This window comes from Scylla paramamosain, chromosome 7 (genome assembly GCF_035594125.1).
Source record: "Scylla paramamosain isolate STU-SP2022 chromosome 7, ASM3559412v1, whole genome shotgun sequence".
In the NCBI taxonomy this organism is placed as follows: Eukaryota; Metazoa; Arthropoda; class Malacostraca; order Decapoda; family Portunidae; genus Scylla; species Scylla paramamosain.
The window spans coordinates 21,901,975-21,917,862 of NC_087157.1; the positions used below are offsets into that span (position 1 = coordinate 21,901,975).

The following is a 15,888-nucleotide window of genomic DNA, read 5'->3' on the forward strand; positions in this document are numbered from 1 at the left end:
CCTATTTATGTGTTTCTCTGGTGATAAATTATTGAATACAGTTACTTCCAAGTCCTTTTCCATTTCTGTTTTCTTAATCTTGGATGTAAATGTGTTCACTACCTGTTGTGCATTGTTAGCTCTACATAGAAGACAAAGACTTACAGCTGCAAAAATTCACTCTTCACTTAAAGGACAAGAGATGTAATGCAGACACTAGTGTTTTAACTATGAAAGTGGAAAGCGTCCTGGGTAGCCAGGTGTAAGCATTTTGTCTCGCCATAAAGTGCCCAAGGAAGCCTATTAATGCCCAAATCTTCAACTTCTTATTATGTGTGGAGTATCCTGCATATCTTTTGAACTGTTTAACTTAAATTCATTTATCATTATATGGTGTTTATCCTGCATATCTTTTAAACTGTTTCACTTAAAGCCATGATTGTCTCAGGATGATTGTATTCATTCATTTTTTCATCTCAGGCTTCACATGCTGACAGAGCTTGAGGAGATGGTGTCTGGCTTGTTGTGCTTCAATCCTTCAGTACCAGAGACTCCCAACAGCAGCAGCAACAGCAACAGTAGGCTGGTCAGGGTATATCAGCTGGCAGAAGTTCGGTCAGAAGTGAAAGGGCAAAAGCAACAGTATCCATGTGATGTTGGGCAGCTGGTGGACCTCTGGGACAAGCGGCTTAGACTGATCCAAACATCCCATAGATACCTTGAGCCAGTCCTTAGCTTTCAAAGGTGACCATAGCAGTTTTGTAATATAGATGATGGGAAGAACAGGGTGATGCATGAATGCCAAAATCCTAGAAATCTTTTTTCATCTTCTTTCTTTGAGCAAGTCTAAGAATTAAAAAAGTTATTAAAAACTGTGAAATCTCTTAACTTCATGATCATGTGAATCCAGTAGTGCAGAGAGTTTTACTTCTTCAGTTTAGTCTCATCAACAAGGGAGGAAGGATCATGCAGCTTGTCATGAAATTGTGGATAAATTTACTACTCTAATATAATTTTTTTTTTTAAGTAGCACATAAACTTAGGATTATAGGTAAACAAAATATGTGGATGGTGGGTTGTCATGCTTTTCTTCCCATGTCTACTTACGCAGGCTAAACTTGCTATACTGTATCTCCACTGTGCATCTAATGTGGTGCACTTCATTGTTTTAAAACAATTTTGAGGTTGGTTGGTAAGTCTAGGATTAGCAGAAAAATGTTAACATGAAAGTCCATGAAAGGTTATAATTGTAGTTGTGGAGGTCTGCATAGGCTCACCTTCCCTAAGTTACAGTTTCTTCAAAACATCTTTGTTGATAAAGAAACTTGCAGAGCTATATTGTTTCATATACATATCATAACAACAGATAAATTGCAATTTGAAAATAAGTTACATTCCTTAAAAACATTTGTACATACAGGGCACTAGTGACTTAGGGATTTAGTTCTGCTATCAGCTCATGTTAGACATGATTCTCATTAAAGTTTTAAAGAAATCAATAGCAGAAAGGACTATGGTTTTGACTTGGCAAAGATAGACCACTCAAAAATTAAAATAAAATAGTTCCAGACTTTCCAAAGTACCCCCAGATTTTCATGACCCTCAAGTTTTGTGCTGAGTCCTAAATTCTTACCATCCCAACTTTCACACATTATCTCCAAGTTTTGCATATGAGTCTCACATTCCTATCATGGGTATCAAAGATTGTAAAAATAGATACATATATGCTGGGTATTGTATACATATTTTCACTTACAATTCATATACTTGAACATACAAATTCTTTATGTGGATAAACCACTTGTTAACCATAACATTAGTCACACCAGCTTGCATGTTAGTAAATGGAGAGGAAGGCGGGCGACAGTGACGTCACATTGCAAAAAAAAAACACAAACAAATGAGAGGTGCCTCACTGCTGCAGCAGATGCGAGGGCACTGAACCTCTGCATCATTGCATCACACTGAATGTGAGGACAAAACACATACTCATACAGTCTTAAGTACGATAGCACTGCACCACCACACTCTGCCAAATGTGAGGACAAAACATACTCTCATACAGTCTTAAATACAATGGCACTGCAGCACCACTCCATCAAATGTGAGGACAAAACACACATGGTCACATAGTCTTAGATGTGATGGTGCTGCACTGCCACACTGTTGCATCCCATCAAATGTGAGGACAACACACACACACACACACACACACACACACACACACACACACACACACACACACACACACACACACACACACACACACACACACACACACACAGTTCTGGGCCATGTGGGTAGAATAAATAATTTTTTTTTCTAGCATTTTCAATACCTTGAGTTTCACAACTTTTAAGTTAGTACTGTGCCTTCAGAATAAAACAAGCACAAAATATAACATTCAAATTTTTTCATGCATATAACTGAAGGTAGAAAATACATTGAAATTCATAAAATACTAAAAGATAATGAATAAAAACTGGTACAATACATTAACAATTATTAAAAAACCACACAGAGCCCTTGTTTATACACAGCTGATTAGTGCTCATTGTTGATATAATTGTGGATAGTGATGGCAGCAGCAGTAGTGGCTGTAGCCTGCATTTCTCCTCAATGAATTTGCACCACAGTGTAGGGCAGCAGCAGTGGCTGCCTTACTAAACTTGCATCACTGTGTAGGGTGGCAGTGGCAACCATGGCTGCAGCCCACAATTCTCAACAAACTCACATCACTGTGTATGGCAGGAGCAGATTCAGCCATTCCTTCTCACTAAACTAACATCATTGTATGTGGCAGCAGTGGGGTTCCACCTCCTTCCTTCCTGCCTCAGCTCGCTATGTACTCCAGTGGTGCCGTGTGATATTAAGTAACTATGCAGTCAAAGCCTTACAGGAAACAGTTAGCAAATAACAGATTAAATTTTTGTATGTGTCAGTGAACAAAACATACAGGTAACACAGCAATACAGTGGTTGTTAAGTGCTACTTTTTAAACATACGTGATAACTTATCAGCTTCATGACAACTAGTCAGTATTCCCACCACTCTTGTCAGTGTCCCTTTAAGTTAAATGATATTCTTTCTAACTGATGAAAAATTGTGCCATCATAAATTTTGCCCCTTTACATATTTGTGTTTGTATTCTTGTACTGATGGTGGGGCTTCATATCATCATCTGGACAATGCTGTCTTGAGCTGTTCCAACATGTTCAGCTGCTGCAGAAGTACTGGAGATAGGCTACATCCCCTCTCATGAAGATGCTGATACACTCTATACAATACTCAGCTATCTGGGTGTCTTCTGTCCTGGTATCTGTGTCTTTATTCTGTTGCTGCAGTCCAGGCATTCCCATCACAGAATGAATATCATGCCATGAATATTATCACATAAATATCATGTTAAAATAATCAGTGTTACTGAATGTGAAAGGCATCTTCACTACAGATGCACTTTGCAGTCAGTTGATTGGTGAGTCCTGTCACTTACGTATCAAGATGTCAACTGTTGGGTGCTGAGGTCTGGCGGTGACAGTTGCAGTGAATTGCTTTGTATGCTTAAAAAGTAGCACTGTATTGCTGTGTTACCTGTACATTTTCTTCACTGACCCATAAAGAAATTTAATCTGTCATTTGCTGTTTCCTGTAAGAATTTGAGTGCATAGATTATACACAAAAAATTATCACTTAATGCTGCACAGCACTACTCAAGTACTTAACAAGAGGAGGGAAAGAAGGAGGTGGAGGCCCACTCAGGTGAGCAGTTCCCACAACTCACAACTTACATGTTAATTTCTCATAAAATAAAGCAAAGCACAGCATATGTGTATAGAGTACTTTCAATTTAGAATTACTTGAACTATCAGATCCCGAAGTATGTACCTTAACTCGCTGGACACCCTATATAATATCCTGTTGGGCATGGGTGGTTGCCCTCAGAGTATTGTACCCTCATTCTGTACTCCCTTCCCTGTTGGGTTAAACAGGATAACGACCTATTGACGCTTGATAGCAGTTGATGACCAGCAGATGCCTGGATTCATCTTGTCTGTGCCCCACACTAGGCTGCATAAGAAGTTGTCTAGGGAGAAGCTGACCTGAGGTAGTGACAGCTGTGAAAGGGGCTGGATTTGCTCATAACAATGTATAAACAATCTGTGTGGAAAGTTAGTTGGCCAGATGGCAGGCAAATAGATCAATCTTATTTTTTTATTCTTGGCTAAGAGTGAGTACACTTGTACTGCGAAATCTCTGCTCACTAGCCAATCATTGGCTGGTTTCACTTAGAGTAGGTCATTGTCATCTCTATCTTTATTAAAGCCCTATATTACACACATACACATATACAAATACACATCTCTCAAAATGTAATGATTATTCATCATTGCTGATTAGCTCAAGTAAATAATGATTTCAGTTAGATCTCTTGTATATATAAAGTGTTGTTGATCTTACAGTAGTTTTCCAGTGTGAGGTCAGGATGAGATACAAGATCATAATGTATTTTTTATATATAATACACATCAGACATTGTATAAAAATAGCAGGTTCTCAAACACAAAATCTGAAATGAGAATGTGGTTGGAAATTAACTTAGTAAGAAAATTGTTAAACTTAAAGCACCATAAATTTAATCAGAGGTTTATATTGTTTTTAAATTTTGCTTTCATGTTCTGATTGCTATGCATTTATTGTCCATAGATACTTTAACTCTATCATTCATATGCATAAACTTTCATTTTCTCAATGTAGGACTTTATTAGCACTGGGTAGTGAGTGGCTGCAGGAGACCAACCCTACTCAAAGTACTGCTCTCAAGATTCAGGTGGAGCGCAAGTGGTTACACAGTGCCAAGGTGGCTCGTAAGTCTGGCCACACACAGCAAGGGGAGTGGGCTCTGCTTGGTGCAGGTGAGTTGAGTCATTTATTCTCTCCTCTTCTTTCACCACTTTCCATCCACATCCTCAATCTTTATTGTTTTTCTTATATATACATATATGACTGGGATAAGTATGAGTTGGATTATGGGAGAAGAAAGAATGGAAGTGGTGAGTGAGTCTAGGTATCTGACAATGATGTTAGGTAAGCATGGAGAGATTGTAATTATAGAGAGGGTTGTGAAAGATAGGCAGGTTATGGGTTCACTTACAAGAACCATCAAAGGCAGAAATGTGTCTAGATGTAAAGAGAGATTTAAGGAACATTCTTTTTTCAGCATTGACTTATGGATCAGAGACCTGGACATGGAATAGGACACATTAATTGAGGGTGCATGTTGTGGAAATGAGTGATCAGAGAGGATAATGTAGAGCAGTATTTCTCAACCTTTCAAGCTTTGTGGATCCCTTACTTCCAATTACTATATATTCAGAGGACCCTTTCATACAGGATTAGATAAGATATATTCATTTTACATTTGTATGCATAAATAGTTCATAAAAGATTTTCTTTTCAAAAGTAGTAGTGTTTATTATCATATTGTTTTCAGTGTACAAACATGACACAAAAAAAAAAAGAAAACAATCATTGCATATTTACAAAATGGAAAAAAATAATTAGGTTTCAAAATTATAAACTCTTATTTGGTAACTCTGAAATATTAAGTTACAAATAACATGGTCATATGAAAAGCTTTCCACATTAAATTTTGTTTTCTGGCAATATGCTGTGTAGCTATGTTATGCCACCCTGGCGTCACTCTGATTGGGTATCTCTTCCCCTCATTGTTCTTTCTTATTTGCTTTGTTTGTCTTCCCTTTTCTTTTCTGCTATTCTATCTATCCCTAATGCTCTTCAGCTTGTTTATATGAAAACATCACAAATGATCCTGTCTGGATTAACCTTGAGCATAGACTCTCACAAGTCTAGTTAATTGCACAAAATTTGAATAGAAATGTGGTATAGAGGTGAGGAAGATTTTCAGGGAAACTAATGCAAAGGTGTTTAAAAATAAACAAAAAAACACTATACAGTAGGGTACATGACAACAAACATAATTCATTCCAGTGTAGTGTTCATTATGGCAAATGTGTGCTATGGTGACTGAAGAACCTATGTGAAATAATTAACTGGTTCCAGGGTACCAGGAAATAATATAAAAAAAATTCAAATATTTAAAAGAAAAACATCAAAATGAACACATTTGCACTAAATAAATCTGAGATAACAAAACGAATATTTATAGTACCCTCCCAAGTTTCATGCCCAGCCCTAAATTCTTACCATCCCAAATTTCAGGCTGCTTTGGCAAGTATCAGTCACATTTACCTACTGTTGGCATCACTTGTATACATACAGTAAATCCTGCCTAAGTTGGAGCTCTCTCTCGCTCTATAGTAAATTCCACCTAAGTTGGAGCTCTCTCTCTCTCTCTCTCTCTCTCTCTCTCTCTCTCTCTCTCTCTCTCTCTCTCTCTCTCTCTCTCTCTCTCTCTCTCTCTCTCTCTCTCTCTCTCTCTCTCTCTCTCTCTCTCTCTCAGGTGTGCAGCAGCTCACACAGCTGGTGAATTTGTTTTGTGAGTTTTAGTTTGTTATTTTAATTAAATTTTTAATTAAAATTTCTGTGTTCACACTAGTGGCAAGTTCATTATGCCAGTGTTGGTTCATTATTCGATTGAATATTTATCAAAATTTTATTGCATTATTGCAGTATTCTGAATCATTCATCTCTTTCTCTGGTAAACTCTGGAACTCCCTTCTGCATTTCCACTTCCTATGACTTGAGTTCCTTCAAGAAGATTTCAAGACACTTTTCCTTCAATTTTTGACTACCACTTTGGACCCTATTCGGGGACCAGCATCTCAGTGGACTTTTTTTTTTTTTTTTTTTTTTTTTTTTTTTTTTTTTTTTTTTTTTTTTTTTTGACTGGTGTCCCTCTTACATGAAAAAAAAGTTGTACATTATAACAACCATGCATTGTCACATACTCTTCTGTATTGTGTGTGTGTGTGTGTGTGTATATATATATATATATATATATATATATATATATATATATATATATATATATATATATATATATATATATATATATATATATATATATATATATATATATATATATAAACTCATGTATACATATGTACACACAGACACTCACTACCCTCCCGAGTTTCACATTGCTTTGACAAGTATCAGTGACAGTTAACAAAGTACACGAGACTTACCGTAGGTCAGTTGAAGTGTACTTCTAATTTTTCGAGGCAAATCACCTCTGCTGGTGCGGAGATTTCACATGAGAGAGAGAGTGCGTCACGCGCTGCCGGCAGACTTTAAAGCAAGGACTCGACATCCACATGATGAACCAATTAGGAAATTAAGTAACCAGTAGAGCTTAAGGTAGGGAGGGAGAGGAGGGCATGTGAAATCTCCGCACCAGCAGAGGTGATTTGCCTCGAAAAATTAGAAGTACACTTCAACTGACCTACGGTAAGTCTCGTGTACTTCGTTAATTTTACTTCGGCAAAATCACCTATCTGCTGGGCGGACATTTCCCATGAGGCTTTGAAGCCATGTGGATGACGAGGGAGGATGCAATAGTAGAGAGGAAAAGGGAATGCCCCACAAGAAACAGTACTATAACTATTATTCCATGGAAGGATCTTGTACATGAGACAATCATACAATTGGTGCATAAAATAAGGTACATTGCATCCAACTTAATCCAATCTACAAACAATGTTGAAATATGGTAACAGTTCACATCATAAGGTAAACTTAAGGTACTAGATACTAAATACTTAAAATATCCGTGTACTGCAACACTGGAGTGCAGCAACAAACCCAAATCATGTCTTATTCTAGCACTGCATCCTGAAAGAGGTCAGAAGCAGCCACAATGTTCTTATTATAATATTTTGCAAAGGTAGATTCCCTAGACCAGCCCGCCTTAGCCATAATGCATGCGACAGGGACAGCCGCCACTCCAGCTTTTGAAGCTGCTGCTGGCCGCACACTACCAGCGGAAAACTTTGAGATGTCTATGCCGGACATGCGGAGAATGGTCCTGACCCAACGGGCAAAAGTGTCTTTGGAAACTGATTTGTGGGGTTTTATGAAGCTAATGAGGAGCCTGGCATCAGTGTGCATCTCATCCTGTCTAAGCTCTTTAGTCACATCAATGTACCTCAGGAGAGTGCTACAGACACATAATCATGGATCCTTAGGGTAACGATGGAATGTGACCCTGTTGATGTTAAAATTTGGTCTGGATTGTTTAAGAGTGCCCCCCAACTGTACTGAAATGGAGTGTTCATTAATGAGCATGTCTCTGATTAACAGTAGTTGTAAAGTTTGAATTCTGGCAGCTTGAGTTAAGGCCATCATCATAACCAATTTTAGCGTTAATTCTTTAAGGGTTAATGCATGTAAGGGGAACATGGACCTTAGTTGCTCTAAGACAGGTTGGACGTCCCAAGTGTCAGTGTACCTGGGCTGAGGAGTTCTAAGATTGAAAACCCCTCTCATGAATCGGATGACCAAAGGGTGATTTCCTGCCCTGCATCCGTCCACCACAATGCCGAGAGAAGACAGGGCACCCCTCGCAGTGTTCACACACTCATAACCCACACCCCTGTCAAAGGTTTCCGTCAAAAAATTTACAATGTGACCTACAGTTGGAGAAGTGGGATCGACATTCCGTCTACCACAAAACAACGACCACCTCTGGACATGTGGGCGGTATTGCCTCTCAGTACCTGGTTTCCAGGAGGCAAGTATGATGTCCGCAGCAGCCGGCGAAACTCCTCGTTTCTGCAAGTTTTCCCTGACAGAAGGCATGCCATGAGCCTCGTGTGGGACATGATGGGGTGTGGATCTGTTGTGGACGGGTGTGTTAGAACATTCCTCCTGTTCGTTATCAAACGTGGGAAGTCTATTAGCAACTGGAGCAGCATGCCCATCCAAAACTGGGACGGCCACAGAGGAACCACCATCCAGCCTCGTGCTTGCTCCGCACGTAACTTCTGAAGGCACCTAGCAATTAATGAGAATGGGGGGAAAATGTAAGACAAATCAAAGTTTGACCAGTCCAAGGAAAAAGCATCAAAATATTTAGCCTCCGGATCTGGTAACCACGAACAGAATGTATTAACCTGTTTGTTAAGCCTTGAAGCAAATAAATCAATGGACGGTGTCCCAAAAACATTACACAAGGTAGTAAAAATGTGTGAGTCGAGTTTCCACTCATGTCTGTCATTAATCTTGCGAGAGGCTACATCAGCCAAGGTGTTGTCCTTCCCCGGTATGTGCGAGCATGTAACCCATGAGTCATGTTCCAGACACCAATCCCAAATCTGGGTAGCAACATCATTACAGGACTTGGACTTTGTGCCTCCCATTTCATTGACATAGTTTATGGCAGTGGTATTATCACAAAAAACTCTAACATGTCTACCTTCCAGCTCATGTTCAAATGCTTGCAAAGAGAATAGAATGGCTTTCATCTCCAGGATGTTAATGTGAAACTCCTTTTCATCCAGGGACCAAGTAGCACTTGTAATCTGACACCCCAAATGACCCCCCCAACCAAGGCTGGAGGCATCAGTAAATAAATAGATGTCAGTACCTGGCCTAAAAATGTGTCTGTGGTGTCTGTCCACATTGTCTAACCACCAGGAAAGGTCTAGTTTCATGTCTGCAGTAATATTCAAAGGCCTGTCAAAATTACCATACTCCTGTTTCAAAGCGGCAATTTTTCCCCCCTCCAACTTCCTGTAGTGAAGGTTACCTAACTCCACGGCTGGGATCGCAGCCACCATGAGGCCGATCACCCTGGCCACCTCTCGAATGGGGGCAACATCTTTACACAAAAGTTCTGCACATCCTTGGCGAATTTTGATTTGTCTACGCTCAGGTAAAGAGGCAGTCATGAACTTGGTGTTAATAACATTGCCTAGGTATTCAATACATTGTGTGGGGGTGAGAACAGACTTCTCCATATTGATACAAAAGCCTAACCTCTGCAACAGAGAAATGGTGGCCTGAATCGCCTGAAGACATCCTGAGTAAGAGTTACTGCAAATTAATGTGTCATCTATAAAGCTGGTGATAGTGTATCCTTCCTGCCTTAGAGTAGCAAATACTGGCTTCATCAGTTTGGTGAAAAGCCGAGGTCCCTCAGAAATGCCATTAGGGAGGCAGGTGAATTGATAGATAACACCTTGCCATGTAAAACATAAAAATCGTTGTTGCTCATCTGCAACCCTAACAGAATAATAAGCATGCCTGAGATCGACAGAAGCCAAAAAATCACCCTGGTTGATGAGCCTGATGGCCTGTTCAAAATTTTCCATTTTAAAATGTTTATATGGTATGTATTTGTTTAACCTCTCCAAGTTAAGAACCAGGCGAAATTCCCCGTTTTTCTTTTCTCGCAAAAAAATAGGAGAGATAACCTGCTGAGTTTGTTTGTGTGTGACTTTAATGACTTTAAGCTGTAAAAGTTTTTTGATCTCTCCAGAAATTATCCCCTGTTGCACAGTGTTGAACCTGTATTCCAAATCACTAAAAAATAAAGGATGAACACTATCGACATCAATATCAAGGTGGCAATGCTGAACAATATCCAAAATGACAGGGTCACTGGTAATTTTACGCCACTCATGCAGGAAAGAGTGTAGTCTGCCAGCTTCAAAACATGCACTTGCCTGTAAGTTTACTGGGGCTGCCTGCTGCGGCTGCCCCGGCCCTTGGAGTTTTTTGGCTCCACATCCTGACGAGTGGAAGGCAGTCGTGGGGCAGCCCTGGAGCCATACCTCTGTTGCCCGTAGGGTTGGAACCTGGTGTAATATCCCCTACTAGCAGGCTTGTTCCAATATCCACCAGGGCGTTTACCTGCGAACTTGCTAGTAAAGGCAGGCTTTTTCTGCGAGAACTTACTCCGCAGTTTCTCCGCTTCCTCAATTTGTCTGGCAGACTGGGACACATCGTCACCGAACAGAAAGCGAGTAATTGGCACCTTATCTGAACAAAGATGAGCATATTTATAGTTTATCTCGCGTTTCATGACAAAACGCCTGGCCAAATTGTTCCTGTGATTGGCATTGCCTAGCAATGCCTAGCAATGCCAATGCACCGTTTAGCATGCTCACCTCATGTGCCAACTTGGGGTTACCTTCCTGTTCAGCCAAATCATCCAGTGCCACTAAGGATTTGGTGATAATGGTTGAAGCCCGCAGGATGTCCTTATTTACCTCCTTCAAGCGGAAGTCTGTCTTCCTGGCATCCAGCTTCAGGGCCTCCAACACCTGTGGGTTGCATTCCACTGGCGCAAGAGCATGGCAGTTATTAGGCCTCTTGACAACATCGTCCTCACACATGGCCTTGTAGTCTTCCTCTCTCATACCATTATCAAAGAGAAAGTTTACCATCTCTGCCACTCTATTGTCAATGTCAGCAAACACCGTGTCAGAAGGACCAAAGGCCTTAGTGCCCTGAATTAAGGTGCTGTCAGCAGGGGCGGCAGGCATCGACACTGCCTCATCCTCACTCATCCTGGCCGAGAAACCAGAAAAAGTGGCAGAACAAGGAGGCGACAAACCCCAGCCCCCCAGAGTACTGTCCTCCACAGTCACCTGCGCCGACCCAGTAGGGGGTGGTAGTTGCCGTCTGTCTGCCTTCAAGGCCTCCACTTCACCCCGCAAATCAGCCAAGGCGTCCAACACAACTAACCAAGGGGGAGGAGCAGGAGAAGTGCCGCGGGAACCACGTGCGTCAGCACTGTTACGTAATCTCACGCAACCATGCCTCCCACTCAAGCGACGAGATGAATGATCCCTGTGCCTGTCGTCGTCATCTTGAGGGCAAACAGTGGACCCAGGGAGAGGAGAAGGCCCACAGAAGGCACGTGGGGCAGGAGGGGAAGGGGATCGAGAGGCAGAGGACGCTTCACCAGACTCCGACATGGCTGCCGCACTGCGATAAGGAGAACAAAGCCGCAAGCTTCCCACACAGTTCCATCGTCAGTGGAGACCGATATACCAATAATACAACTCGCCCCAAAAACGGGTAACGAAGTTGAAGGCACTGTACCTGCGTAACAAGTATCGTGGCCTTATCTGAAAGAAAACAGTAAAAACTTGGGAGTCCGTATGACCCAGAATGACCGTGTCTGCCCGACGCGGCGAGCAGCAAACAACTGCCGGCAGTGCGTGACGCACTCTCTCTCATGGGAAATGTCCGCCCAGCAGATAGGTGATTTTGCCGAAGTAAAATTACCTACCATCAGCATCGTGCATATACATATAGTTAACCTTGTCTACCCTGTCTAAGTTGGAGCTGTATCTCTCTCTCTCTCTCTCTCTCTCTCTCTCTCTCTCTCTCTCTCTCTCTCTCTCTCTCTCTCTCTCTCTCTCTCTCTCTCTCTCTCTCTCTCTCTCTGTGGAAGTAAGGACAATCCTGAGGATTGCTAAATAGAATGAGACTGATTGTAAATGAAAATTGAGTTATACAAGATATGAGTGAGAAAGATTGATAAAGGATGTAGCTAAAATGGCAGAATAAATGAGGGGGAGAGAGAGTAAGGTATTACGTGTACTCCCCACTATGCGATTGGCTTAGATTCCTTAAAATGGAATTGTATAGCAAAGTTAAGAATGAATGGGAAAAATAGGGATGCATTCCAAGACCTGTATGTATGTGCCCTAACACCCCCTAAAACCCATAAAGACCATGAAATGTCATATCTAAATACAGTTATTGCCTAAAGTAATAAAACACATGTTATATAGATAAAATAAGCACAAAAGTAAAGCAATTAAATAAAAGTAAATAAAAATCATTTTTGTACCTACTCTTATTGTAGTGTCGAGTCCATATGTCCCCCTGGGGATTGAAGAACCCCTTGCCCTAATGCCCTCCAAGGGTAAGGGACATCCAGGACCTGTGTGTTCATGCATCATCCTTATCATTTGAGATGAGGAAGAGGTTGTCATGCAAGAGGAGCTTGAATGGGCAGCAAAGGTTGATGACCCAGCAATGGCAAGGATGGCTGGGCTTGCAGTGGCAGAGGTGGCTGGGCTGGCTGAAGAACTGGTTGGGTTGGCAACATGGCTGACTGGGCTGGTGGCAGGGGTGTCTGGGCTGGCAGCAGGGTTGGCTAGGCTAGCTTGGATGGCAGCAGGGCTGATTGGGTTGGTGGACAGCTTGAAGTAGCTGGAGATGGTGAACTGTCTTTTTTAATCATAAATTTCTCAATACACCTTGAGGGCTTTATCTATGGTGTCAACGGCTGTTCCACCCCTGGCAGCATTTAGATCACATTCCTTGAGGAGCTCTAATTTGTGCTGTATGCCACTGAACACCTCCCAGAGTGTTTTGATGTCCAGTCCTCTTTGTGGTTTTGGCTCCTCCTCTTCCTCTTCCTTGGTGACTGTCCTCTCTTGCTCCAGCTGCATGAGGTCCTCATTAGAGAGTGGCTGGTCATAAGACTCCAGCAAATCCTCCATGTCTTCTTCATCAGCCTTGGTGAAGCCAGCAAGATGTGACATGTGCATGGTGTCCCTTCTGATGTCTGCCATATCAGTGAACCCCTTCAAATCTGTCTCACACTCTTCCAAGATCTGCCTCCAGTGCCCATTCACTGTCTGTTCCTTGACCTCCATCCAAGACTCATTGATGTTAGCTATGGCCTTCTTGATGTTGCATTTGGCCCAGAACTGTTATTTTGATGGCCTACCTTCACTATTGATTCCAGTTATGAGTTGCTTCATTGTACACCACTAGTAGTATGCTTTGAAGGTGGCAATAACACCCTGATCCATGGACTGAATAAATGTAGTTGTGTTGGGAGGAAGAAATATGACTTGAATATTGTCAGCCCAGTCTCTCATGCTCCAGGGATGGCTAGGTGCATTGTCAACAACCAACAGCAAGCCGTTGGCGAAGTTGTTGGGAGCTGTGTAATCACATAGCATGGGCGACAAATAATTGGTGACGCAACTCTGGTTCAGTAATATCATCTGTAGGAATATGATTTAGTTAGGTAAGACAGACACAGACAACACCTAACACAACACACATATCCTACACACACATACTAGCTATGCCTGGCAGCCACACTCATGCCCATGAGGAACTGTACTGTACAACAGGACACGCACATGCTAGAAAGAGCCAGAATTACTATGTTCCTTGTACAACATACATACTAGCTACACCTGGCAGCCACACACACCCATAAGGCACCAGTTGCACACAGACTCTACAATAGGACACACACACACACACACACACACACACACACACACACACACACACACACACACACACACACACACACACACTAGAGAGAGAGCCAGGATTACTGTGCCCCTTGTAGCCGGCATAAGAACAACATAGTGTTTGCCTGTCTCCTGGACTTTACTTCAGGCCCCTTACAGTGACAGTCCTACGAGATGTGAACTACATCCCAACCTACGTGGAGTAGTGAGTAACCCACATCATCCACCCCTTCTTGTTGGCCTTCCAGATGACAGGGAGGTATTCCTTGATAAGGCCTTTTAGTGCACAAGATTTCTCCAAATAGTAAATTAAATCAGTTTCAACTTCCCCTGCTGTATTACCCCAGCAGTGTGAGACAATCCTTGGAGGCCTTGAACCTTTGAGCTATCTTCTTCTTAGCAATGAAGGTCCTGGAAGATATTTTCCTCCAGTACAGTCTCGTCTCATCAAAATTTATTACCTGCTTGGAGGAGTAGCCATCTTCCTCTATTATATCCTTTTTCAGGGCTGGTTTGAAGGCCTCAGCAGCTGGCACATTGGAGCTTGCTGCCTCACCAGTCATGTTGATGTTATGTAGAGCTCCTTTGCTCTTAAACATATCAAACCAGCCTCTACTTGCTGTGAACAGTCCCCTCCTTCACCTCAAACCTTTGCTTCTTGAGATCCTCCAAAATTGACAGGGCCTTTGTACATACAAGGAACATCAAGACTGACATGCAATATCACATCTGGTCATCCACCCAGAGCTTGAGAAGACATTCCATTTCATCTATTATAGGCTCATGCTGACAGATGGTTGTCTTTGCCATGAGCATAATGCAAGCTTCACCTGTTTTCTTGATACTGGCAGCATTCTTGAGGATGGTGGAGACAGATGACCAAGCCAAACCAAGTGAACACGCAGTGGCATTCACCCCTTCTCCTCCTGCATGCCGTCTCAGAATCACCAATTTCATCTCACGATTGATGCTTCTCCTCACTCTCTTGGCCTTGGTAGGTCAGTCAGTGGAGCCAGCAGGCATTTGGAAGCCATGGTTGACAATATAAAGTCACTGATGTTGTATATCACTGGTAAATCCTGGGCACTCCCAAACACAACACATCTGGCAAACACAAGAGCGCAGGAAACACATTGCTGGAGCATCATGGCGCTACAATCATTCACCCAAACAAATGCCGCTTGTGTGCAGAGCGGGTGAGTGCATTCAGGTGATCATAAAAGCAAAACATAACCGATCATATAGCAGGCAAGGGGTAGTAAAGAAGAATGATCATAAAAGTGAATTATCATATAACGATGAATTGTATAGCAGGGAGGATATATATATATATATATATATATATATATATATATATATATATATATATATATATATATATATATATATATATATATATATATATATATATATATATATATATATATATATATATATATATATATATATATATATGTGTGTGTGTGTGTGTGTGTAGATATAGATATAGACGTTTTTTTTTTTTATGTAGGAAGGACACTGGCCAAGGGCAACAAAAATCCAATAAAAAAAAAAATGCCCACTGAAATGCCAGTTCCATAAAAGGGTCAAAGCAATAGTCAAAAATTGATGGATAAGTGTCTTGAAACCTTCCTCTTGAAGGAATTCAAGTCATAGGAAGGTGGAAATACAGAAGCAGGCAGGGAGT

At 41.5% G+C, this 15,888-nt stretch overlaps 1 protein-coding gene across 4 annotated transcripts in view; it reads left to right on the top strand.

Moving 5' to 3' along the window:
* LOC135102203 (serine/threonine-protein kinase atr-like) overlaps positions 1 to 15,888 on the top strand; it is a 479,415-nt gene that overhangs the window by 371,134 nt on the left and 92,393 nt on the right. For all 4 annotated transcript variants that reach the window (XR_010269589.1, XM_064007031.1, XM_064007033.1 and 1 more), the window contains 2 exons: positions 460 to 723; positions 4,735 to 4,892. Coding sequence is in view for 3 of the 4 variants with exons in the window: in XM_064007031.1 (XP_063863101.1) it covers positions 460 to 723; positions 4,735 to 4,892 (422 nt within the window). In the remaining variant the exon portion in view is untranslated. The remainder of the gene's footprint in view (positions 1 to 459; positions 724 to 4,734; positions 4,893 to 15,888) is intronic.